Source organism: Apis florea, unplaced genomic scaffold, assembly GCF_048593485.1.
Source record: "Apis florea isolate Af1SG1 unplaced genomic scaffold, ASM4859348v1 contig_3797_pilon, whole genome shotgun sequence".
NCBI classification, from domain to species: domain Eukaryota; kingdom Metazoa; phylum Arthropoda; class Insecta; order Hymenoptera; family Apidae; genus Apis; species Apis florea.
Genome location: NW_028256859.1, coordinates 74,605 through 101,159, shown reverse-complemented (window position 1 = coordinate 101,159; position 26,555 = coordinate 74,605). Strand labels below are relative to the sequence as shown.

Genomic DNA, 26,555 nt, shown 5'->3' with positions numbered 1-26,555 from the left:
TTCAAACAAATTTTTCTTAAATTTTTTCTCTATTGTATATCATTATTGCGACAAATGAACATAATCAATAAAAATTTGATCGTACAACAACGAATTGTTACACGATTAATAAAGCCAATATATAAAATTTTCAAAAATTTTAAAAAGTCTCTTCTAATTTACATTTCGAATTGTGTGTATCATTCAATACAATGCAAATCAATTATTAAGAAATAATTATTGACTAATAAGATCTACCGACAAACAAAGATAAAACAAAAGATAGTGGAAAAACTGGCAAACGAGTCCAAACCACCGAATGTTAGCTTCATTTCCGACCAATTAACAAGATCCATTCTCTCGCTTTTTTTACTTCATTTAATAAACTTTCCTCGATTCGAATATCTTCTCCTCGATCCCCATCTTTATCGCCGTCACGCTTCGAAGCGAGGGCGCGTTTAAAGGAATCAGTGGACAGGAAATTAACTCGGGAAAATCGCTTTCGAAGTTTCGAACAACGAGAGGGGCTCGCTTTGTCGGTCGTTCAATCGCCACAGAACGTTTTATCCAACGGGTCGTCACTTCACGACGTATTTGCTCGTTATCACGCGTCGTCGTGAGATCGTCGTCGAATTAATTGCGATAAATATTTGAAATGAAATAGAACGGGATGGAGAGAATATCGTCGACACCTTGACTAAGACTAGGTAAATTTACTTGATGATTAATTAAGGTAGCTCGGTTCGAGCCACGTGGTTAATTGTATTTGTATAGTGTGTACATTTGCTCGTGTACTTATTGTGTTTAAACGTGTATTTCAATTCTTAAGAATTTCTTATCATTTGTTTATTAAGTTGTAATTTTACGTCGAGATATGATTCGACGATATTTATAGGATTAAAATGTCATTTATAATAATCTAATTCAAATATCCATTTTTCACTAAAACATAATTTTAGAATGTAAATAAGTGTATTCTTTTATCATTTATAAATTAAAATTATCAATCATGAACGGAATTAGTTAACACGAAATACGCGAATTGTTTCTCTTTCAACGAAAACATGTTAAAGTGGAAATCGATTAAAGTATGATCGAACAAAAGAGAGAGAATTCACCGTACTATATCACATTACAAAATTCATTTTCATTATGCACTCAGAGCGTCAAAAGCTTCGCGAATTACGCAGTACTAGCTAGTTGCAATGCTGCATACTTTACAAGCGTTTCATTTAAATTCAGAAGATAATTAACCAAAACTTATCTCGTTAATTAATTAAACCTGGAAGATCTTTTGATCCATGAATATATATCATCTGTGGATTCAACTTTAAAATAAAATCTCCAGGAATTTTCTGATAAAAAAAAAAAAAAGAAAAGAAAAAAAATTAGATAGACAAAAGAAGCGATGATTTTGCATTATTACCCTTTTGAATATGTCGCTATATAAATTCTAATATATGCAATATTAAAATACACATTTTTCATAATATTTAGATCTTTAATTTATAATCTAATAATCTTTATATAAAAAATATTGTCAAGAATCAAAATACTTATTTGCAAAGGGTTAAAAGCGCTGTGTTTTTCTTTGTTCAAAATATCTATGTTCGTCATGCAGGCAAAGAGAGAAGAAAGAAGAAAATATCTGGACTGATTTAGGAATGCACAGCGTATTGTTTATTATGAGGATGTACGAGTTTCTTTTTCTATTTATAGAGAAATGGATTCAATATGGAACGGAGAGGTAGGGTGATGCATCGAATCTTAATAACAAGAATATGGACGATGGCATGATTGTCTGAACTAATTTAGGAATGCACAGCCTGTTCTCTTGGTATATTTTGCGTGCTCGTGCACATGGGGATAGTTGTTATATGAGGCGGATGAAGATGGGAATTATTTCTCGAAATATGAAGATAGTGTTGATAATTTAGTATCTAATAATTGATTTCTTTGTTTTGGTATAAAGATAATTTTTAATTTCTTTTTTTTTTCTATTTTTCTTTTATTGAAGAATAATTTTAATTAATAAATCTTTTCTGGATGATTCGAATGAGATGAACAAACAAACAAATGAATAGAATATTACAAACAAGAGCAATCGAGAAAAATTAAAATGTTAATGAAAATGAGAGATAATTGATTAATCGTAGTTGAATAATTTCCAAATTGAAAAGAAGTCTATTTTTAATGCTACATATTCTCGAGTTTTCTGGCACTGATTGAAGTCCAAGTAGTAACGTCCCGTATTGGTCAGTCCTGGCATCGAACTATTTCTGCCTCAAATCTCCACTATTCACGACTGCTATTAGTAATACCAGTGTACCAATGACACGTTTCATGTTTCTAAAGTAGAACCAGCTATGCCATCCTGGACAACAGAGATCGACGTCTGCCAGATATCTAGTTTTCCAGCATCTGTCGTGTTTCAATGATAGCGGATTGCAGGGAATTGATGTCTCTCGTATGTCGTTCCAAGGAAGAATAGAATCAATTAACTTGAATATATTCCACAGAAATATTTATTTTACTCAAAAATCTTCGTCAATTGATTGCAATACATGTTTTCGTTTTTCTGAATGATTAAAATTACTTAGATTTAAAAACACAGATCACACAGCAATAATAATCTTACTTAATCATACAACGATTTTAATGCAAGTAAAATATTTCTCAATCGCGAAATAAAATTCTTAAAATCAAATCTTTATGTTCTGCTGGCAAAATTAATCTTTTTGCAAAGGAAAAAGAAAACAATATCATTCTAAATTTTCCAATATTATTCCAAGATCTATTTCAATTTCGCAATATGTATATCTTATTTCATGTAGATTTGCGAACAATTGATTGGAAATTATCAGAATGCAGGGATGCATGGCGAATACGATCGTTGACCGAATTCCAGAAACCGTATCACGTTTTGAGCAATGACGCTTGGTTGCATCTAGACTTGTATTTTCCGTCCATGCTTCTCCCTAGGTTTACAAATCCAAGGCTATCGATTTCCTATTAGCATCAAAACTGCCAACCATTATCGACCAAGAAAATACTCGTGGATTGGCACGGATCACCAGGTAAGAGTTCTGTATACGTATGCACGTATATATTCAAGGTATATAAATCATAAAGCAACGCGATATCGGCGTTACATTAACCCTAATTACGTTCGAGCGTTAATGTTCGCGTTTGATAACGAGTTTGGTTTCGCTAATGCTCGATGTTTATGCACGCGTGTGCCATGTATCAGTGCGGATCCAACCGGCCGTGTTAAGGTGAGAAATCGTATTAAGCAAACATGCGTGCGTATGTGCGTGCGAATAGATCATGAAAGTGATTCGAAGGAGAGATCATCAAGCAGATTGATTATCGATATGCATAATTGATATTATGAAACGTACGTAAATTTTGGAAAATGTTGATTCATAGAATGTGAAGATACAGATAGTACATATTATTTACAGTAGAATATCGAATTAATTGGGAGATCAATCTTTTCAGATTGCTATGCATATATCGTATAACAACTAGATATTAAATGATTTTCAAATATGAAGATTTATTAGGTAAGAGAACGAATATAGAGAAATTAAAATAATCGTTTTTAGATCGACATTCTATTGTAATTTTGTTTTCTATCTCATTTGTATTTTTTTAAATATTACAATGAGATAATTGCTATGATCTCTCCTTAAAAAATACTTTCTTCAGTGAAACACACCGCTCGAAAAAAATTCACATCGATTCTATTTTTTATTCTTTTCAAAACGATCTTGCAAAATAAAGTAATATTTCATTATTCTTCTAACAAAATCAAATAAATAGAAGAAAATTTGCACCGTTCATTAATTTATATACAAAGTATTCCAATTTTCCACAAATGTAAAAACGCATCAGCCAAGGGAACGAGGATCGTTTCCGCGCGCACTACGAAATTAGTTTCACGTGATACGATCCCTCTGATACAAAGCAGGAAGAGGATTTACGAGGTAGGAAGTTCATCGACGTCGAATCAGTTTGCCATACACAGATGCAACTCGTGAGAGAAGCAATTCGAACGGTGTGTTATGAAGGTTAGCTCTGGGCCTCGAATTCTGCGAGAGGAAATAATTTAACACCCGCCATTACTCACCATCGTTGTTGGTTCTTGCCCTGGGTGGAGATGAGCTGACCGTGGGGAAATTTCGAGACACGTTGTCCCTCGGCTGCGATTGTGGTCCTTCAAGGTTAGGGCTAGGGCTGAACTCAGCTCTGAAGTCAGCCCTGTCGAACCCTTCCTCGAATTGATGCATCAGATCCACCTCGTCCACTTCCACATCCCCTTGGTATTGTTCTTTCAGAACCGCCCTTGGTACTAGAAGCAAACGAGCGGAACGAGTTAACGAGATTCTTTCAAAAGTAAATAGGGAAACTAGCATATATTTTTTTCTTTCTTTCTTTCTTTCTTTCTTTTTTTCAAGTTACATTTAACTGTGGAAAAATCTTCTATTAAAGTTCGCTCATTATACTCGTGTGTATACGAGTATAATGTAATTTTCTGTTTTTTGTTTGATTTTGTTGTATTTCTTTTTCTTTTTTTTTTTTGTTTTTTATAACTAGTGGATTTCTTCCTGAATTGTTCTTTATTCAGTTTTTTTATTCTTTCATGGATATCAATAAGCATTATTTTGGTAAAATATTTTTAAAAAAATATGATTTTTTAAATAAGATTTTTAAATAAGAATAAGCGAAGAGAAATATTAACAATTTTGTGGTAGAGGAAAATGATTTTTTTTCTTTGTGTTTTCTTTCTTACTTTCTAATAATTGATATCTATTAAATATCCATTAAATAATCCATCTTTTTCTCACTCAGTTCTTTAAGTAAGAAAGTAAGTCTAAGTTTTATACGATAAATTTTCACTAATTTTTTTTTTATCGGAGAACAACAAGGGAAACATATGAATGATTTCAAATTTCAAGTGACATAATTCACGAATCATTTTCTTAACGACATAAGCAAAGGAAATGAAATAATCTCAATTTCTGCCAATCGAATAAGATTCTCCATTCCACAATCTGACAGTAGTCGATTTATTTCCGATCGTATAATGTTCGACTTCGATATGTACCTACGCTATCGATATATCGCATCATGTATGCAATTGCATTTTGGACAGACAAGCATGTATGTAGATACCAAATCAGTGTCTTGCATTGACGCGAACGTGTTGTACAACGAGTCTTGAATCACTTTCTTCACGTGAAAATTTCGCGACAAGAATGCTACTTCATCAATGTATTTATAAATCAACTTAAATTTCGAATTAAAAAATCAATATGTAAATAGAAATTGAAGCTCGAAATAATTAATTGAATTCAACGAATTTAATTAAGATTTTTTTCTATAGATACATATACGATGCATTAAAATTTCATAGAATTTCAATTGTTAAATTTTTATCCTGTTAACATTTCTTTTCTACATAAAGAGAGATAGTTCTTGAAAAAATATGATTTTCACAAATGCGTCATAGCGTAACCTTATGAGTCTTTATCTTGAAGTGTAGCATGATGGCGTAATAAAAGCTTAAATGGCTCTCCCGACGAAGTTAGAAGTTATATCTTTAGATGGAGTGCAAAAATTTAGGTGATGCATCTCGCGATGCAACAGCACGAATAAGAAAATTCTTTCTTTATCGGTTAACGAAGTTTGGAAGGAAATGACCGTCAAATTACTTTTACGTGAATTATCTTCATATTCCTAATTAATTGCCAACACTTCTTGTGTTTATTAGCCACATTTCTTGAAAACAAATGTTAAAATTAAAAAAAAGAAAAAAGAAATAAATTCAAGCTATATCAATAGAATTCTTTTCGTCTTCCTCTTCACGAATTTCTTTATTTTAATTTACAAAAAAGAAAAATTAATTATTATTATTAATATTAATTTTATCGTTCGCGTAATTTTTAATAATTTCACAAAGTCTGATGCCAATCAATTTAAACTGATATTCGGTAATTTCAGCGTTAAGAATAATTTTCATTTCGCGAGTATCAGCTGAGTGCATCACCCGTGTAATATTCTAAAAATTTAAGAGTTATTCGCGAAATAAGAACATAATTTCTCAGAGAGACGAGCAATTTACTTGTAAGGATCGCAACGCGTGCTCCACGTAGTTTAGCAGAGCTGTTTCTTTATGCCGGGTCACGAAAGCAAATCTCGTTTGATGTAAAACGCGGTAAAATTATCTCCATGCATTTTCTCTCGCGTATTTCTACACCGTGTTGGGGCCAAGAATGCGGTTGATAAATAGCAAAAGTAGCGACACACAGGAAACGAGAACGTGGCGTAAAATTTAAGGAGGATTCAACGCTTGTTGAAATTGTTGAATTTCTTTTTTTTCCTTTTTTTTTTTTTTTTTTTTTTGCGGAAAATTTCGTCTTTGCTTATTGTGGCGATATATAAAACTATATTTGAAAACAACTGTTCGAGTCGTTGGAGAGTTAAGGAGAAAATACAGGGGGTGAAGTCGTTGCGAAATTGAAATACAACTTCAAAGCTGCTCGAAACTTGCGAAAGTTTGTTATAGTTGGCCGTGTTCAACATTTACGCAGGGATTAGGAAGTTTGTGATGAGAGTTTGGAGCGCAATTAGAGGTTGAAAAAGTTGTTAATTCCAGCCGTTGCGTGTTAATTATGTAATTCGTATTGGTGCATGTTACTTTCAATCAAGTTTAATGAACATTTTTTCGAACGATTTGTAATTTAAATTTCTTAATCTATTCGATTGACTTTGAATAGATTAACTTTGTATTTCCTCGATTAATTTTCAATCGATTATTTTTCAAGTCAATCAACCGTGTACAATGCAAGAAACAAATATTTTTCTTTTTATTTTTCTCGTTCAATTTCTCAGTTTTAAATCAACATCAGGAAATAATCAGAAGGTAGAGACATAATTAAAATGCAGATATGGTAATTTTTCTGTGAAACATAACAGAAGCTATTGGAAAATTACGGTACGAGTAAACCACCAGTCTCGAGGGCTGGAAGTAGCAACCCCTCGTATAGTTTACTTACCGCGATTAATAATTGCAATTTAACACCAATGTTGTGGTACCGGCCAGCACAATGGGTTACGTTAGCCCAGTGCAGCTTCGATGCTTTAACCGAACCGGATACATTATAACACCCTCGTCCATGGATAATGGGAAAATGCAAGTGAAAATGATAGAGAAGGTGTGTCGATAGTAGTGTTAGGAGTGTTTCGTTTTTATCGAGTATTAAATAAAAATTATATTCGATTTTTTTGAATGATGATGATTCCTATAACGTAGCGCATTATATTGGAAAAATAAGACAAATTTTTATTTATAAATTCTATTTCTTCTTTAATCATATTCATAGAAATTTTATTTTGCATAAATATTCGTAGTTTAATGACGGTAGAAAGTCTTTTTTCTTCTTTTTTTAAAATAATTATTAATTCTTTTTAAAGAGAGGTAGTGAAAATGTTTGGATTCATAATAATGATCTAATAAAAATGTAAGTTCAGTTTTGAATTTAATACATAAATTTATTAAGCTTGATTATCCTTCACTGACAGATGTAGCGTTATTATAGAATATTTAAATATATATATATTTTTACGGTAAAATTATTATATTAATTAACAAATCAATTATATAGTTATAATGATTGGAATTCCTTTTAAAATTAAAATTCTGAAATCTTAGATGATATAAACTATTATATCTAAATTATATCAAAAACTTTTTTATAGAAGATTCCTGTATTTGGAAATAATTATATCCCGCAGTTTATTTCCATAAGTTTATTTTTAAGCAGATATAGCAAACATTGATGAACAATAATTGGTTATTCATCTCAAATGTAATTATTTCCACAACCTCATGCTGGCAGGAAGTACGATAATGAGCTTAAATTATTTCGATTCTGTACGCTGACTAGCTGCTAGAAACTATAATCTCCATGGTCGCATTAGAATCGGATGAAGATAATATAACAAAGGAAATACGACAAAGGAAATGAAATGCAACTATATATTGTTCTGACGAAACGTAACTATACTATATATTGTTGTCGATTATCAATACAATTATGAAGGATCGTGTGATATTTACATGTGTTCAATAATAAATTCAATAGGGAAATTAAGGAAAATCAATATTCTCCAAAATGAATTTCAAAAAAATATCTCATATTTTTGTTGTCTCTTATTACAGTTTCTTTTTACATTCCAAATTATTTATTCTTTTTCTTTTTCTATCTTTATTTTATATACATTATATCATGTTATATTCTTTCTAGTTATCTTAATTACATTATAATGTAATGATTCTCATTGTTATACATATAATTAGATTATTTCATCCCACTGTTTCATTATTCCATTACACGTAGTACCTATGATAATATATTTATATTATTATTATACCTATTATTATATTCACTGACTGAATAATCGTGTATTATTAATCGTATCTTTGCCATATATCCAGAATGTAATATTTAATTAAATTCTTGATATTCTTGTTTCAGAGTATAACAAAAATGAATTTCCTCGAAGGATGCCTTTTCGAACTTGCTCTCGATAGTTAAGAACTTTCAGAATTCAAAACTTCCTGAATGGTTATTTAAATGGCTAGATAATGGAGTAAATAACTCGTGGTAATCAATAAAATACACAGACGGGTTTTCAAAATATTTTAAATAGTTGAGGGATTGTAAAGGGATCGATTTAAAATTTAATGAAACTCTTGAAAGTAAATCGAGGCTATTAATTATTAAACGAAAAACAATATTTTATTGATATTTTGAATTAATTTTTAACTAATTATCTTTTTCCAATTATGTTATACACATACATTCATCATATATCATTTACAAATTTATAACACCAAAAGTAAACCACGCTATTTCGAAAACCTCATGCAATAATACATTAAAAAAAAAAAGAAGAAGAAACAAGATAAATAAATAAACTACGCGTATCGATATACTCCCCTTTGTAATGATCGAAAGAGTTAAAAGCATTTGAATGGACAAAGAGCGGGAAAAGGACAATCGTGTAAAACTCGCGTTCGAAACAATGCTGGGACAACACGAGGAACAGGAAGGATAAAAAGAACATTCCGATCAATGGGCCAGCAACGAAATGGCAAATGGCTGATGCGATTTGCAAATAATGGTCGCAGTTACCATTAACTCGAAAACCAAGTTATCGAATATGTATTCGGCTAAGTGATTTTATCGCGTTCTCTATTGTTGTTATCGTAATTCCACATTTCAATCCGAGCCGCATTCAAAAGCCTATTCCGCCGTGTAATTGAATACAATATCGAGAGCTCTTTGCGAGGTTATTGTGTGCGTGGGGAGCACGATAGGCAGACCAGAAAGGGATGATCTTATTTTTTTTTTTTTTTTTCAATGGTGAAAACAAATTTTGATATCGCTTCGATGTCTTTTTCGTTTCGATTATTTGGGGAATGACTTTATTCATTCGTTATTCGAATGGATGGAAAGAGTAAGTCGATTGTAAGTTGGACGTATACGATAGGAATTAAGTTTTAATGGGATATTAGCGCGCGATAATAGCTGAAATAGTACACGCGTTTCAATTTTGGTTACAGTTCAAGTTCTGCATGCTATTATCCGAGAATTCGTATTGTGCACGCTATTCAGAGATTGGACTTTTAATGGACACAAATTATCTCTTTATTTATATTTATAATTTCTTTTGACGATAAAATTCAGGATGGACCGAAATTTCTTATAAAGTTTAAACAATCATCCGTTATTATCTACTGTTTGGTAATTAAAAAGATAATGGAGATTATAATATAAAATTAAAGATGTGAGTTGTAAGATAAATATAAGTAGAAATAAGGTTTATTTAAATTGGAAATATAAGTTATATCTTGCTATATCTCTACTTAGCCTAAAAAATAGAATCAAATTTCTATAATCCTGTTTTATTAATAGTCATTCAAACTTATCTTCTCCAATATTCGTAACAACAATTCACAACGATTCAATAAGTATCTACATCTCATTAAATATAGAATTCGATCAGAATTGAAAAGCGAGAATATCTTGTTAAAATTTCTATCGGACAAAGTTTACAAGGATCGTTTTTTATATGAATTTTTTTAAACAAGATCATAAGTAACAAGTTTATCCTGATGTCAACCAAAGGATCGGTATAACGATGAAGCTTATCAACGTAACGTGGATCGTAATAACCTGGCGCCCCATTGTCCACCCGGGATTCCAGATAGAGGGAGTATACGGGCCACCGCGGACCCGGATAATTATGAGGACATGCAATTTATAGGAAGAGCGTGTGGCTTTCGCCTCTTCGATCTGTGCAAACCTCTTGAAACCTCGTGGTATTAACAGGTCCTCATCGGTCCAAACCTCGCGGCTTATGGCTAAGAGGCATTAAACGTCACTGATGCACTTGTACCTGCATGAGAGGATGGTTTTGTTATCCTATAGCGTGCTAACGATTATGGGGAGCGAAACGTTTGAATGTTCAGCTTTGATTGGGGTCCACACGGTTAATTAGACAAAGTTGCTAAATTTGGGATTAATCGAGCATTTTAGTTCGATCTGTGATCATGAGTAAGGTCTAAGAAGAAAGGGGTAACAAATTTGGAGTAGATTCTTTCGAAAGTTGTATAATATAATTTAATTTGTGCAGAGACGAAAAAAAAAATAATAATAAATTTTGGAAAAGAAAAGGACGTTACACGCATCTAGAGTTATTAAACGGGGAACATAATTCATGCTTAAAGCCAAGCTGAAAACTTCAAAAGCAAATAACTTAAAAACTTTCGAGTATCTGTCTTAATATAGTGATGATTTGTAGACAGGAAGAATTCTGCTACACGTTCTAAAAGTTTCGTTAATATCGACGATCTTGAAACTTTCTTCTTATAAAGTAGAAAATATAGAATCGTCGAGATGGCTTTATTCTACCTATATAAAACTATAACGATTGAAAATCAAAAAGTCTATAGTTATTTTACGAACAACTTGGACCGATCCAATTAGTGATCCAGGTAGTTATTCTCGAAACGAGATCCTCCATCACGCAAACCATAAAACAATCTCGAAATGTTCCGTGTGGCGTGTAATTGCGAGATTTCCAATGGCGGTTCGCATAAAGCAACATTAATTGTCCAATCAAGCGGCCAATCGAGGCATCCTGAAATCACTGGCCGATCTCAGATGCGGATCAACGTCGTCGATTCGTTCCACCGAATCGAGAGTCTGCCAGTGTGTGATGCAATAAAGCTTTCAATGGAATCAGGAAGCGAGGCTGGCCCAGTCAGGCAATTATTGTCCCCCGATGACCCATCAACAAGAGATACAGTCGTGAAAACTGATAGACCAGAAGGCGCCCTAAATTTCGTGCGATCCTTGGCTATCTTCGTGTTAATAAGATTCGTCTAATACCTGCAGGTTCAATTTCGTTCAAGAAAATCTTGATTTTTTCGCACGAAGGACAATTTCGTCGATCGTTCCCCGGTCGATCGTTGGGCCGACGAAATTTGAAAGGTTTCTTTCTGAAATAGCCTCGGCAAACTCGTTGTTCGTGCAATTAGAAGATATTGCGAAGAATAAAAAATAACGAATATCGTTAACAATTGAATATCAATTTTAATAATATGAAACGAGAAAACTGATTGGAAGAATTTCTAATTACAATCGATTATGACAACAAATTGAATGCGAACATGAGTATAAACGAAATCAAGATAATTTTGTTTTTATCTATAAATGCTCTACGTCTTTATGCACGTGTGATTTGTACGATTTTATATTGTACCGATTGATAAGAAAAATTGATAAGAAGATAGAAATAATTGCAGTTAAGAAAATTATTCGATATTCGTTTTGATATTTCATATTCGAGAAACATATTTTAAACAAACACGTTAAAAATTACTTTTCGAGATGAACGAATAAGAGATTGTTTACTTTCACATGGTGTATAGATCGCAAAGAAATCGCTATCGTGATCGTCAAAGGGATAGAAAAGAAAGGAAGGAAAAGGTAGAAAAGCGAAACAATGACCACGGACATCACGACTAAAAATTTCCACAAAATTCCATCGGGACACATCCGACACGTTGGTCAGAGCCTTCCGCCGCTACAGTTTCCGGCTGGTTTTTATCGAGGCCCGTTCGATCAGCCACATTCAACGCGTAAAATCGAAAATCGTTTTACGACAGCGTGCATCGACCACGAAACAATGTCGCTTTCCTATTTTCTCATGGAGTTTCTCTGTCACAGGCAATAAGTGCTGCACGAGCAGAAATAAATGGGCCACTACCGGGAATGGTTATGCCGAATAAAATGTTGCAAGAATAATTGCTATAATGGTTTCCATTTAACATTCGTGCAGTTTCCTCGATATGTTTCATATATTTAAATTTAAATCACAAATTTCGTGGGAAATATTATAATAAAAATAAAAAAGAGTCTCTTTCCTTTTCATCTTGTTATCTTTCAATTATCAATTTATTAAAATAAAGAACGTGCATCTTCGTTAACGCTAATTTAAAGAAAATCAGAAAAAGCTTAAAACAAGATCAAACAACAGTTTTGCCAAAATTAACACGATCAATCGACCAATGTTCGATCTTGGCAAATTGAATGAAAACAATCCTTTCAAACTTTTGCGAACGATTTCGCATATCATTCGATGCTTCGAATTTTTTCACCGATGAAGAATGGAACAAAGAGGGTTAAAGGTATCTCAATCAAGGTATCTATGATCGTGGCGCAAAAATAAATTAACGTTTGCACGAAGGATTTACGTGGAAAAACGACAAGGAGGCAGAATTTCCATCTCGCGGACCGAGCCGGGTAAATAAAGTAGAGCGTTACACGCCGGAATAAAGTAAACTTGTCACCGTGGAGAAATTGATTAATGGAAAGTCGGTGAGTGTGCGAGGGCGAGCGAAAAGGGAGAAAACTTGAACTTTAAAACCAACTATTAATTACGAGGGGGAAAGTTTCGGGCGAAGGAGGCCGATCGACATTGTTCGAAAATAGAGAGGAGCGAGATGTTGAAAAGTGGAGAGAGAGAGAGAGAGAGAGAGAGAGAGAAGAAATTCCACGAGGAAAAGAAACAAGAGTGGAGAATTGCTTTTCTTTTGTTTGCAGACTTGTTTGACTTACAGTGAGACACTAGTTTAAAATCTAATTGTGAGAAATTTGATTTGATAATCCGATGATATTATGTTTATTATTGTAGATTTTTTGCGAGTGGATATTTTTAATTTTACAAGAACAAATACTCTTTCTTTTTATTTCGAACAATGATTGAAGACAATTTTTCCTTAAAAAGGGAAAGAAAATGAATTTCTGCGAAATTTCAAATAATTTCAAAAACATCAATTTTTAAAATAATTTCATCACTTCTAGGATCAATGATAAATCATGAAAACGAGAAATATATGGGAATAACTCGGAAAAGCTTTTTAATGTTTTTATAGAAGTGAAATGCACTTTTTGAAGGCGGTATGAAATATTAGAGTGTACATTCGCATAAAACAGGATAAAAATAAAACAAGAGCACGGCACGGTGAAGTACTTAGATTTGTAACACGCAAGTTGAAACTTTGACAGTGAATAACTCAGATAGTCATAAGCTCTCAGAAGTCATAACCGTACGTCACGTTGGAATATCACGAATCGACTGATTTCCATCTCGATATTGATTCACAATGCTTGTTTAGTAGAGATATTATTTTCCTAAAACAAAATTTCGAATCTAAACTTGGGAACTTTTTAAAAATTTTACTACCGTATCTTCACTTTATCTCATTTATCCAGAGAATTCGAATTTTCTTCGAATTTATTACTTTTTTTAACAACAGCCATTCAAATTACGTACAAATCCCATTAAATAATTAAAAATTTCATCAAATTAAAATAAATTAAAAAATCGTCAAATGCTGTTGATGAAAAAGTTTTCTCATGCAACCAAAAAACTCGATTTCCGAATTAATTCGTTGAAATTCGTCGTCGAATTCGACCGAAAATAGGAGTATCGTTTCCAATGATGCAATTAAGCTTCGAATTGCAATCAATTTATGTGACTTCATTAGCGAATGAAGGAACAACGCGATATTGTGTTTCGTATCGAGTGTAGAAGCCAAAAAAAAAAAAAAATTTCGGGTCTACCGAAAGAAAACCGATTATGAGAGGACCGGTGATTTCATTTAATCCGAGAAATAAGCGGGGGCTACCCTCTCGAGCCTCATTTTTAAGATCTGGCCAAGTGCCAGGCTTATGTGCCCAAGTGGAACAAAAACACTTTTACCCAACCGCAGAATTTCTACGAAGGAGAAGAAGTAGAGTGAAAGATATACAGAGAGAGAGAGAGAGAGAGAGAGAGAGAGAGAGAGAGAGAGAGAGAGAGAGAGAGAGAGAAGGCTGAGGCAAAAAATTGACTGGGAAATAATGTGTTGCGGGATATTAGATTGAAAGCAAATTTTGGAACACTGTGTTGGTGAGATTGAATTGTATTGAAATGTATATTTGAATGACGAGGAGGACCATTTTCACATTTTTAAGTAGCTGATGTATTCATTGTGCATTAAAAAATATCATTTGAATGGTAAAGAAAAATTGTATGAAAGAAAAATTGTTAAAAATTATAAAGATAATTAGCATAGTCTATTGATATTATTTTTAATCTTATCGTTAATTATTTAAATATTTTCTTCTGTTAAAATTCATAACGTGTTCTGTACAACTTTTAGGAATTTTTCTTTAATTGTGGTTTTCATTGACCAATCTCTAGGATATATTTCTTGTGATTTTAATATTTTAATATCATGAATCCGATTAGCTAGAAATTCGAATTGTTTTATTCAATTGGGAACTAAGGTAATTATGCGATATATAGTATTGTCCGTGGAATTTGGTTGTTTCAAATTAGTTGAATAGAATGGAATGGATTCGTGTATGAAAGAAAATGGTTGTTTCATTACTCGAATGGAAAAGAAAATATAGTTTTTATTAATAGAAAGATAAGAAGAAAAGAAATTTTTGTATCATCGTACTATTATTGTATAGATATATCATATATTATATATATATATTAATAAATCACAAATTATTATTTCTAATTTTTCGTTTTCAACATTTATAAAATATACTATTAAAAAACTTGAGATAAAAAATTTTAGTATTTATCGCGTTAATCAAAATTGAATAATATGAATAACATTTATGGTCCATATAACGTCCCATTGCTGCAATTTATTTCATTGAATAATAAAACAAGTTTTATTATATGAATTTTATTCGAAATTTTTCGTCGTGTGATAAATATTCAAAAGCTTTGCGTATGAAATATTTAATTGGAAAGTCGAGCAAAATATATCAATAATTTCAGATTATTTTATGTAATATTTTAAATGAACCGAAATATAACCAAAATGTCATTAAATTGAATTATACAAGCTTTTCATTTTGAAACTTTTAAAAGCAATCAAATAATAATTAAAATTCATGAATTAGTTTCAGAAGAAACAGATTATTCAAATTTTTATAAAATATTTTCTGAGACAAAATTCCTTAAAAAATTCATTAATCTTCTATTTTATTACTTTGTCTGATTTTATCTATTCATCCATTCATTCACACAATGTTTCATTTTAATAATATTACACACGATATCGAAAAACAATATTATCACATAGAAAATTCAACAAAGTTTTTAAAACAATTATTTCCTATGAAAGTATAATAAAAATAAAAACAGAAAAAAATTTAAACATGTACGAAATTATCTTCATATTTAGAATAATAATAAATTTAGATTTTAATCCACATATATTAATATTAACAAACATTTAAAAATATTTAAAATTTATTTACTCTTTAATACTTAAGCAGAAATTAATCCTTATTATCTTGAAAAGAAATTTAAGTTTATCGTTCTGGAAGTGTGCTAATGATCTTAAACGAAAAACTAAACGAAATATAAAATGCGATATTAAATACAAAAAGAGGATTATTTGACACTTTTCGCAGAACAGCTTTTATCCCTAATTAAGCTACACGATTGCATCACAACAAAAGAAATAAAATGAATATTATAATAAGTAAAAACAGATTTTGCTTATATACATTATGACCTCGCGTCTGATAAATTGATTATAACTATTTAATTCTATAGATATATTTGTATACGACTTTTCACAAAAGGTTAATTACTTTTATTTTTTTAAATTTCTTAATTTCATTATAAATGAATATGTTTAATTTTTCAGAAATTAGTGCTCAATAAATCATCAATAAACCAATAATTAGCACGATATATTATTCTCTAAATTGTTACAAGTGTAATGTTAATTAAAAATGATTACATTAATTTATGATAATGATAATCTGATCGTAACTCACTCAAATAGATATATAAATATTTCATACGATTAATTTGCATGTGTCACAATTGCTTATATTATTATTAAATTGTATGGAGGGTAAATTAATAATTATTTTATTATTATTAATCTTACGTATAATTGAATATATCCACTATAAAATTTATTTTCAGTATATTTTTAATAATTTCCTAATTGGCGTAATATTGTATTATTGACCATGCTCGTTTAAAAGTGGAAAAATAGAAAATAAAATTTGACAAAGCGATTAAATGACAACATTTCACAAAAATAACATGTGCACTCTCGTTCAAGTGGTCTATGCAGTAATATTTCGAAAACAAAAAATGAAAACGAGAGCAAACGAAAAACAGAATTACGCGGGCGTTTTATTCGACCAATTTGCATCTCTAATTTACTAGAATACTTTTATGCATTGTTTTTTAAATTACGCGTTTAGATATTTTACAGACTGCGCTTAATAAACAACAATTTTATGGCAAAAATGGTAGTGGAAAATCGATTCTAGTTCCAGAAAAAAGTTTCTAAAAATTGGACGACAGCAACGGAAAGCACGTAAAAAGTTAACGTATAATAAAATAATTATTGTTCCAGTGCCTCAAAGCTCTAAAAAAATAATTTGAAAATTCACCTCTGCCTTTTTAAAATATTTTATTCAGAGGAAAACCTCTGTGGCCAAATGACTACATTATAAAACGTACGTGCAACATTCAAATAAATTAATTATTCTGAAATTTGTTCCACATCAGTAAATGCATTAAATCGATCTATACGTCGTCATAACGCGTTTTAAAAAGTTGAAGCGAGTAGAAAATATTGAACTGAAAATCTACGTCTCGATTTTCCTGTGGAAAAGGCCGCAAAAAGTGGTCTCTCGAGGTCGACGAAACGCATTTGTGATCCTTCACACCCCTTTGCAGAAGCGGTGGTACGTGTTTGAGTTACGTAGAGGCGCGCTGACAAATACCATCTGTCGTGTAACTTTACTGCACACCGGCGTACAAGTGCTCTGAGTATATTTTAAACCCGCCATGGATCATTTTTATAAAACCGACTCCTCTTTTAAATCGAAATTCGACACCGTGGCAAAGACATACGATGAAAACGTGGAAATCGAAAATCGTTGAATATTATCGTTCAATATTATTTGAATTGGATATATAGATAGATATTTATGATACGAATTATTATCGTTATTATTTTTTTATTTATTTATTTATTTATTTTGGAGATTAAGAAATAATAATTGGAATTTCCATAAATTTGGAAACAGTTTTATAAGATTTTTCATAGTTTGTTCATTGCATTTTTTGAATTTTATTATTAAAATCGATCGATAACTTTTATCCCTGGATTTCAAACTTATTATAGCCACTGAAGCGAAGTTAATCATAATCAAAATTAAAATCTTCACTGCAAAATTTCTAATTTGCACACATATTATAACATTGTCATCAATATGTGTCATCATGAAGCAAATCATTTCATTGGCTTCGATTGTTCCTGTTTTTATTGGATTAAAATGTGAACAGAATGCAATATCGAATACGCACTTTATCTGTCTCCATTGTATTCATAAATGCTTTTCAAATTTTATCCCAAACAAAACGATGAATATCACGTTATTTAAAAGAAATTAAATATCTCAATAATTCTTACAAAAAATTTCACAACACTCAAAGAACCATTCAGAGAAACGTAAAGACAAATATATAAAATCACAAAATAAAATTAAAATAAAATATCTTTCTCTCACTCGACAAACTACCTTCACAAGCTCGAATATTTTGCAAATTTCCTGCAGAAGATTTCAAATTATTATTTCCACCATCCATCGTCCTCCAACCACCCCGATTTCCTTTCAATCTTCAAAATTAATGTGAGAACAGAGTCTCGTCCGGAACGAATTGCACAAGTTTCCATTCATCTTCCAAGCGAAAGAGAAAGAGAGAGAAAGAAGTCTTTCTTCCTGCCAAGGGACAGGAAAACGTAGCACGTCGGTGCATCGACGTCGAGACGTCCTCTCTCACCCATCCACTTAAGCAGATAAGGGTTGTTTCTACCCGCTGTAACTTTCTCGAGTGTTCCCCACTGTGATCCCCTGCGCTCTTTTCTCTGGCGCAATACTGCGTACGATATTGTTGTTTGCATACTCGTTCGAGTTTACCTGGGCGGCAGGGAAGAGTGTTACGTGGACAGGAAACAACGGTTAACTTCGGATGTTTCGCAGTAGTCACGTGGGAAACGGATGATATATACGATACGAAATACGAAAACCGACAGGGACAGATGGCGCGTGTCGGATGTAATAATTGAAACCCGAAATGTCTGTGCACTGTGTATTTCTGTTCACCGTTGTAACGTGGCTTATCTTGGCTTTTTCGTTTTTATTATTTTTCATCATCGATCGAACGTTATTATAGATGTCAGAAATATAGAGTTTCGTACGTTTGTGTGATTTATATTGCACGCTACGATAGCGATAAATAGAGAAGAATGAAATATATTTTATTAAGAGGAAAAAGAAAGTAAAGGAAAATAAGGGTGGAATATTAGATCACTTGTAGAAATAATTTCGCACTGTGTATTTATTATATATTCGTGAAATAAAGTGTGGACTTAAGATCATAGAAGATCAAATCGAGATCAAAGATAATAGAATTGTCGAAATCAAGATTATATCGAGATTAAAACTCAAAGTGGCATCGAGCAGGTATATTTAAGATTATCCAATAAGTTTTCAAGGAGTTGATCGACTGAGAGATTACATCATACGATTTAGATACGATAGGAGATTAATTCTATTTCATCATCCATTTTATAATATCCATCATAAAATAAATTATAACATCACGAATCCGTCTGAAAATTCAGAAATTGAATGAACGATACAATTCCCGATCTACTTTAAATGGATTTATTTATTAAATACTTTATCCCAGTTATATCGGTCTCGGCGATGAAAATTCTACGAGTTCCATAAACTTTTGTAAACTCCATTATCGTTAAATCCACAACGTCCCATCCACAAATTACGTGCTAACCTAATTGCAGCTATCGAGACAAATATTATGGCACGGTAAGAAAATCGCATCTCGTTATTCAACATGGACAAAAGTAACAACTGGGTATGGTTGAAAAACAATTCCGAGTGACAAACCGAAATTGTGGCGAAACGCGACGTGACGATGTAAAAACAACGATGATAAAATAGGAACGATGTATTTTTCATTGTTTTCGTTATTTTCACGCGAATTATCGCCGTATACGCGTGCAACGCTCGACTAATTTCGGCCCATTTACATTCAGAATCGGCCCGCTGCAGATTGTTCCACGTGAATTTGTATCCCTACGGATGGCCGACTAAAATGCGCTAGATCGCTCACGTTTCAGCGATCTCGAATTTTTACGATCGTCAGTGATTACATTATGGTGTTACGATCACTGATTTTGAAACGGTTTCTGTAAATAATTTTTCGTCATTATGACGTATAAATTACGTTCGTTTCTTTTTTTTTTTGACACGCGTTATGTATTTATTAAATGCTAAATTTTAATAATAATGATGATGTTTGTTTTGTTTTAATTCTTCGAATATCATATCGGTATAAAATATCGGTTATAATAACAGGTAAATAGGGGCGTCTGTCTGCCATTTCATTAATTATTTATTTTCAAAATTCAAATATTTATTTAGCACGTTAATATGGCAAAACATTCGTTGCAATTTGCTTAAATAAATATCGGAATTATAACAATATTATATAATTGAGAGGTACTTTTGTGTCAAATTAAAATAAAAAAAAAGTAGACTTTTTAGTAATATGATATTCATTTCATTCAGTTCATTTTTTATAATCTACACGTTAAAACTCTGAAATTATTTCCGTTTATAAAACTCTTTTATACCGTGCACTCGTTCCACTAATAAAATCTCTTCATTGTTAAAGGATCTAATTTAGGATGATAATTACACTAATTTTTCGACGAAATGGAGAAATCGTTTGGAATACTCGAGCAGATGGATTATTCTCGTGAAAAATGAATTTAGATAATAAATTAATTGATATTGACGTTTATGAGTATTATTTATACCCAAATTATTCGATGGAGTGAAATTTTATCAGAGAGATATATAAAATTTAATTGGATTGTTCATTTTTCACTGATCAAAAACGATAGTCATCTTTCGATTTCAATTTCCTGTTACCAATGTTTAATATTTCATCTCGGTTGCAAATGAGAATATTGTTTAATTTGCTATGTTTAGCTTCTTAATTGGATTATGTATTATTATTTACGTTTCATTTCGATATTTTTCCTCGTGTCATTTTGCTTTTATATTCGTTTCGATATATCGTTTTTATTTTATCATTTAATCAACCAAATTTTCATAGAGAAATATTTTATAACAATTATTCATAACAATATTTTTATATGAAAGATTCAACGTTCGATCAATTAAATTAATCTAACATTTTCGATTCAACGTATTCGTTACATATAAATATATCTTAAAAATTAGAATTATCACAGAATATTCACATGAAAACTATTTACATTTTTAAAATTCACATTCTCAGACAAAGATAATTTAAGGTGATGGTCCTAAGCAAGAGCCATCAAAGAAGAGTTCAAAAACCTTTTTTCACGACAGTTCGACATAGACTGTTTTTTTCTCAAGAATCGAGGCGATAGAGCGAACCTTCACGTCTCGTTTCACGCCTCTTTTAAGGTTGAACGACGACACACCCCTTGTTACCAACGCGTGGGATGCGTTCGTTTCAGTGTTCAAAAGGGAGACGACTCACGGACCTTTAATAAGTTGCAGGATCTCCACCCTTACGGGTCTATGTCCCTAGAAAAGGGTAAGTACCGTGTGTAGCTCGCCTCTGATCGTATATGACGCTTGGTAATCCATTGGCGTAGGCTTGATGTCTTGTAATTCATTAAAAATAAAAAAAAAATCAGTTTGTTATCAGATTATAAAGAAGAAATTTTAATTTTTCTTTATTATTATAATTAAATCTTATATCTTTATTATTTATAAAATTTCTTTTAACTTTGGAATTGTGAAATTAATTAAAATTGACTCGTTTTTGGTATTTTTGTTTTTAAAAATATCTACAAGATATACAAGTTTTTTACAAAATTGGTTAGATTTTTGATTATTTGTGTGTAATAATTTAAATAAATATCTTAAGTAATTAGTGACTTCGAATATGATTGTGCATCAAATTAAAATTATAAATCGTATGATTTACAAAAATCATACAATCCTTTAAAACAATTCACCCTGATAATTCACTCTTCTATTCATCTATTCATTTATATCAAATAAATGATTCTAAACTACATAATTTGTAAATGTTTTTTTTCAGATACCAATTCATCAAATTACATTCTGATGTAAACCACGACACAACTTGCAAAAATCTTCAACGAGCGATCTTTCCTTCGAAATAATTCACTCTGCTTTACGCATCGCGGTTACAACATAGAAGAGCATAAAGTAGAATCGTTCCATCTAAAAGCGGAGAAGAACAAAAGCAGTGAACTTTTTCGCGCGACGCCTATGGTCACAAAGTGTCCACACCGGGAGAATGGACACGTTCACCACCACTTTGATCACCAGATCGGTGCCCGAACCGTGCATTGTTCAACCATGTGCACGAAACACACGACACGCACGCACACGGCCATACACGCTCGATTTGCCTCGTGCATAGGCGTCGCGAGCGGAGACGAGAGAGCTTTAACGAACCACCTTGGTAAACGAATCATTGCCAGCCTTTTCATCCCTTCCGAATAAAAAAAAGGACAGGAAATTGCCACGCAACCGATCTCTCTCGTCCGTTTCGCGCCAGATCTATTGTGTACTGCTGGCCGTAGTGACGAATAAGCTATCGTTGCCCGATATTTCATTGGAAAGGAAAATGTGCCATTGAATTTTTGAACAATCGAGTCTTGTGCTGGATTTGGCGAAGTTTGATTATTGCGAAGCGGATAAAAATAAGAATTTGGAATAAGAAGTGGACGAGGGAAGGGTTTGGTGAGGGTATATGGAAGTGAAAGAATTTTTAGTGATTGGCGGTTCTTAGTTTGCGATAGTTCGATGAAGTTTGATTACTCTAATCGCGAAGGAAAAAAGTTTAAGTTGAAAATAAAAATTTCGAAAAGCGGAAGAATTTTAAAGTAATTGGCAGTACACGGTTTGTACTAGTTTGATGAAGTTTGATTACTTTCACCGTGAAGGGAAAAAGGTTTGAGAGTTTGAAAATAAAAATTTTAAAAAGATTCGGCGAGCGTATAAAATGGAAGAATTTTGAGTAATTTGGATAATCGATTTGTGCTAGATTTGATGAAGTTCGATCATTCTGATTATGAAGGAAAAGAGTTTAAGTTGAGATATAAAAATTTTAAGAGGTGATAAGAACATGGAGTGGAAGAATTTCGACTAATTGGCAGAACTCGGTTTATACTAGACTTGATAAAGTTTGATTATGAAGAAAATAGAACTTCAAGAAGTGAAGGAACAGATTTGGTAGAACTATGGAGTGGAAAAATTTTGAATAATTGGCGTTATCTGATTTATGATAGATATAAATAAAACTTGATTATTCCGCATATAGATTTTAAATAGATATATAAAGATTTCGAAAAGATTTGAAGAAATATGGAATATGGAATAAAAGAATTCTTATTAAGAATTTAACTTTAAGAATTTGGTGAAAATATAGAACAGAAAATGTTTTAAACTATTGATTTTACAAACTTTTCAAATGTTGTAAACTTGTACAAATGTAACTCTATTATTCTCAAAAAATCTAATTCATACTTGAATATGCGAATATATTCTCGTAACAATTGATTACACGTTCAAAAAAAAAAAAAAAAATGATCCAGCATCATCTTCTCATCCTTGTTCAAAAGAGAGTCTAAGAAAACTTGCCAAGAACACGAGAAGAGCAACAGAATGCGATTACGCTCCATCCCTAAACGGGAGGAAATAAATTGCAGCATCCGGAAGTAGAAATTATTTAGAGAGAAACCTCAACGTCTCACGTTCGTAGCTCGAGATTGCTCGACGATAAAGAATATAAACGCGACGCGGATAATTAGCGAGCCAGCGGGACGGCAATTAAATTGAAGAATACTGTCGCGCTCGACGCGTTGAGTGTGCTTTCGAGACGACCGGCTATCAGTCGACTGTGAAAAACGGGCCAGAGGTAAAAACGAGAAGGAAGATTTATATCTGAGAGCGAGCAATCCTCTCGCTACGACACATTGGTCGTTATTGTTTTTCTTCGACCACCGACAGCCGATATATCGAACGTAATTTCGGTGAAAGCGTAAAAAGAAGAAGCAATTGTTTCGAACGCGTATCATTATTCGAAGCTGATTAACTTCTTATAAGAGAACTTTTCATATAAATTTAATGATGGATTTGATATATGACGGATTATTTTCAAAATACTTAATTTTGTTTTTCTTTTTTTATAAAAAAAAGATTGTTCTTTAGAGAGGGTTATTAGCAATGCAAATGTAAAGGAACAACATACTTGATTACTTAAAAATAACTCCTTTATCTTTGATGGTGGGATGATACTTAATAAAAAATCACATTTGATTCGATAATTCACACAACGATAAAAGTATACGATGGTATAGGGAGGGAGAGAAAACGTATCAGTGAGATGTTAACACGAGAACAGAGAAAGAAGAAGAACAGTGATAATCGAAAATTCGATCGATGACGCGTAGCGATGTCGATTATTATCATTCCCGAAAATTAATATTTGAGATTACATTGTACACGCAAGATACCGACTGTGAACCAATTAATAAGCGAAGTTAATTATTAGTAATTTGGTGTTGTGACCTGATCGTAATTATGATTGGATTGCATGGCTTGTGTGCTGCTTAAAATTCCATTCGCCCTATCGCGGTTTCAATCACTTATCATAACTATAATAATCCATGCATCACGATACAGATCATAGAGACAATATAGATTTCACGTTACCTATGTGTATATATATTTATGTAAACAAATGGTCTTCGAATATTTCAATTTTTTTAATTTATCACTTTAACAAGAATTCGTTTTAATCGTACAAACGAATTTCACGTATTTATCAAATCGTAATTTCGCGAAATTATTTCATTATATAATATTTAATTACCGGTTTCATTTGTAAAAATAATTACTATTTATTGAAAAGCGACGGTGTAGAATAAATTTCTATGGAATGAAATTGAACTCGGGTTCGTTGAATTCAGAAATTGAAAAACGATGGAAGTATCGATTCAATTTATTCGATCGAAAATAATTTAATCGCATTGATCGACAGGATTGATACCGTAGGGCTTAAAGCAATTTGAATCGAGCTCGCGCTAGAAACGTGCTTCGCGTAAAATATCGACGTCACAAAAATTATATAAAGCCTCGCTTTATCCCTTAATCAAATGACAAAAATTTACTCTCAATCCTCCATCATATCGAATTAAGAAAAATCTAATTCCCTCTAAAATTCGTATAATAATTATTTAAATCTAAACTTTAAAAAAAAAGATTGTCGATCTTGCTTTCTTTTCCAAAAATTAAAAAAAAAGAATAATACCATTTCCAAAAATAAGAATATACATAATTACGAAAAACAATTCATCACACCAGTAATTTGACATGATAGAATTCAATGATTCGCCCAATATATGAACCATAATCGAATTTATAACCAATCATAATCGATTTAACATTGGAAAACTTATGGAGGCCATTTCATAGACTCGACATTAGGATTCCCCACTTTGGCCAAGTTTTATCAAAAGCATCTATTCGATGCATCCTCGAGGAACGAAAAATTCGTTCGACTTTCTACCATGGGCCCCCTTCCTCTCCGGCTATGCTACAGGAAATTCAATTCCCGCGTCAACAGAGGCGAATTTATCGCAGGGGTCAGAGAAGGGTTAGGCTGGTTCCTCTCCTATGAATACGGAACTCTCCTATGACCACCCCCTAGAATTCGCCCTCTCGATAATACTTTTCGCCGCTGCTCTTCAAGTAATGCCTCGTATATCGAAGTGTGCCAAACCACGGTAAGGAAAATCCTGGACTCCTTTTCGATTTTCCAAAGTGGGAGACCGACTTTTGCTCCCTTCTTTCCACTCGAGTTTGAATGCAAAACGAACATTACGAATTAAAGCGAGCAATAGTGAAGTTATTTTGTAACATCAAATTTCGATGATATTTGATACTGATATCCCGATACTTTGTAAAATATTATCTTAACTTTTAATTCAATTATTGAGTTCTTTTGAATTAAAATCTAATTTCAAGAGTTGTGAAGAAATGAAGATTTTCAAAATTCAATTATTAATTATAAAGATGTCATTATAACGAGAATTAATGTACGTGGAAATTTGAATTAAATTGGATGGTATATATTTATTTATTCATTCTATAATAAAAATAATGATTATAATTTAATGGATGGATGAATACTAGGCGTTTTTGATAAAAAATAATAATACAGTAAAACTGATAGATACAAGTAATTTATGGATAATAATTTATCTGTATAATTATTTTTATATTTTCTATGAATTGAAAGTTGTAATTTTTATAATTAAAACGGAATATCAATATTCATAAATATTTTCTTGTTCAATAATTCACGTAAATATTTTCTTTTATTAACTTTTACATGTATAATATATAGATTCATTATCTTTTGAAATCGACATCGTGTCATGAACGAAATGATCAATAGTGAATATGGGGATATAAAATGAAACAAATATAGCTAGATTAAATTTTTAGAATGAAAAATAAAAAAAAATGTAAAAATTCGATAAGTTTTTTACGAAATTCTTATCGAAATAATTCCAATTTTGTTTTATATTCTTTATTTAAATTTTTCTTCTGCTTTTTTTTTAAATTAAAGATATATAACCTTTTATTTCTCCAACGGTGCATGATATTAAACATACCTACGGTGAGAATTTTATGCACACACTACCAAAAAATATTTCCAATAGAACTAGGCAGAATAGAACGAAAAAAGTGATAACCTGTGGTATACGCAGCCTCTGTCCACAAAAACAGAAATTTCACTCGTGGCAATAGTACTCGACT

General features: G+C 31.8%; 1 protein-coding gene across 2 annotated transcripts in view; it reads right to left on the bottom strand.

The window, feature by feature from the left end:
- The window catches only part of LOC100869731 (uncharacterized), a 92,747-nt gene that overhangs the window by 22,643 nt on the left and 43,549 nt on the right, over positions 1-26,555 (bottom strand). For both annotated transcript variants that reach the window (XM_086915811.1, XM_086915812.1), the window contains exon 5: positions 4,112-4,333. In XM_086915811.1, the coding sequence (XP_086771937.1) occupies positions 4,112-4,333 (222 nt within the window). The remainder of the gene's footprint in view (positions 1-4,111; positions 4,334-26,555) is intronic.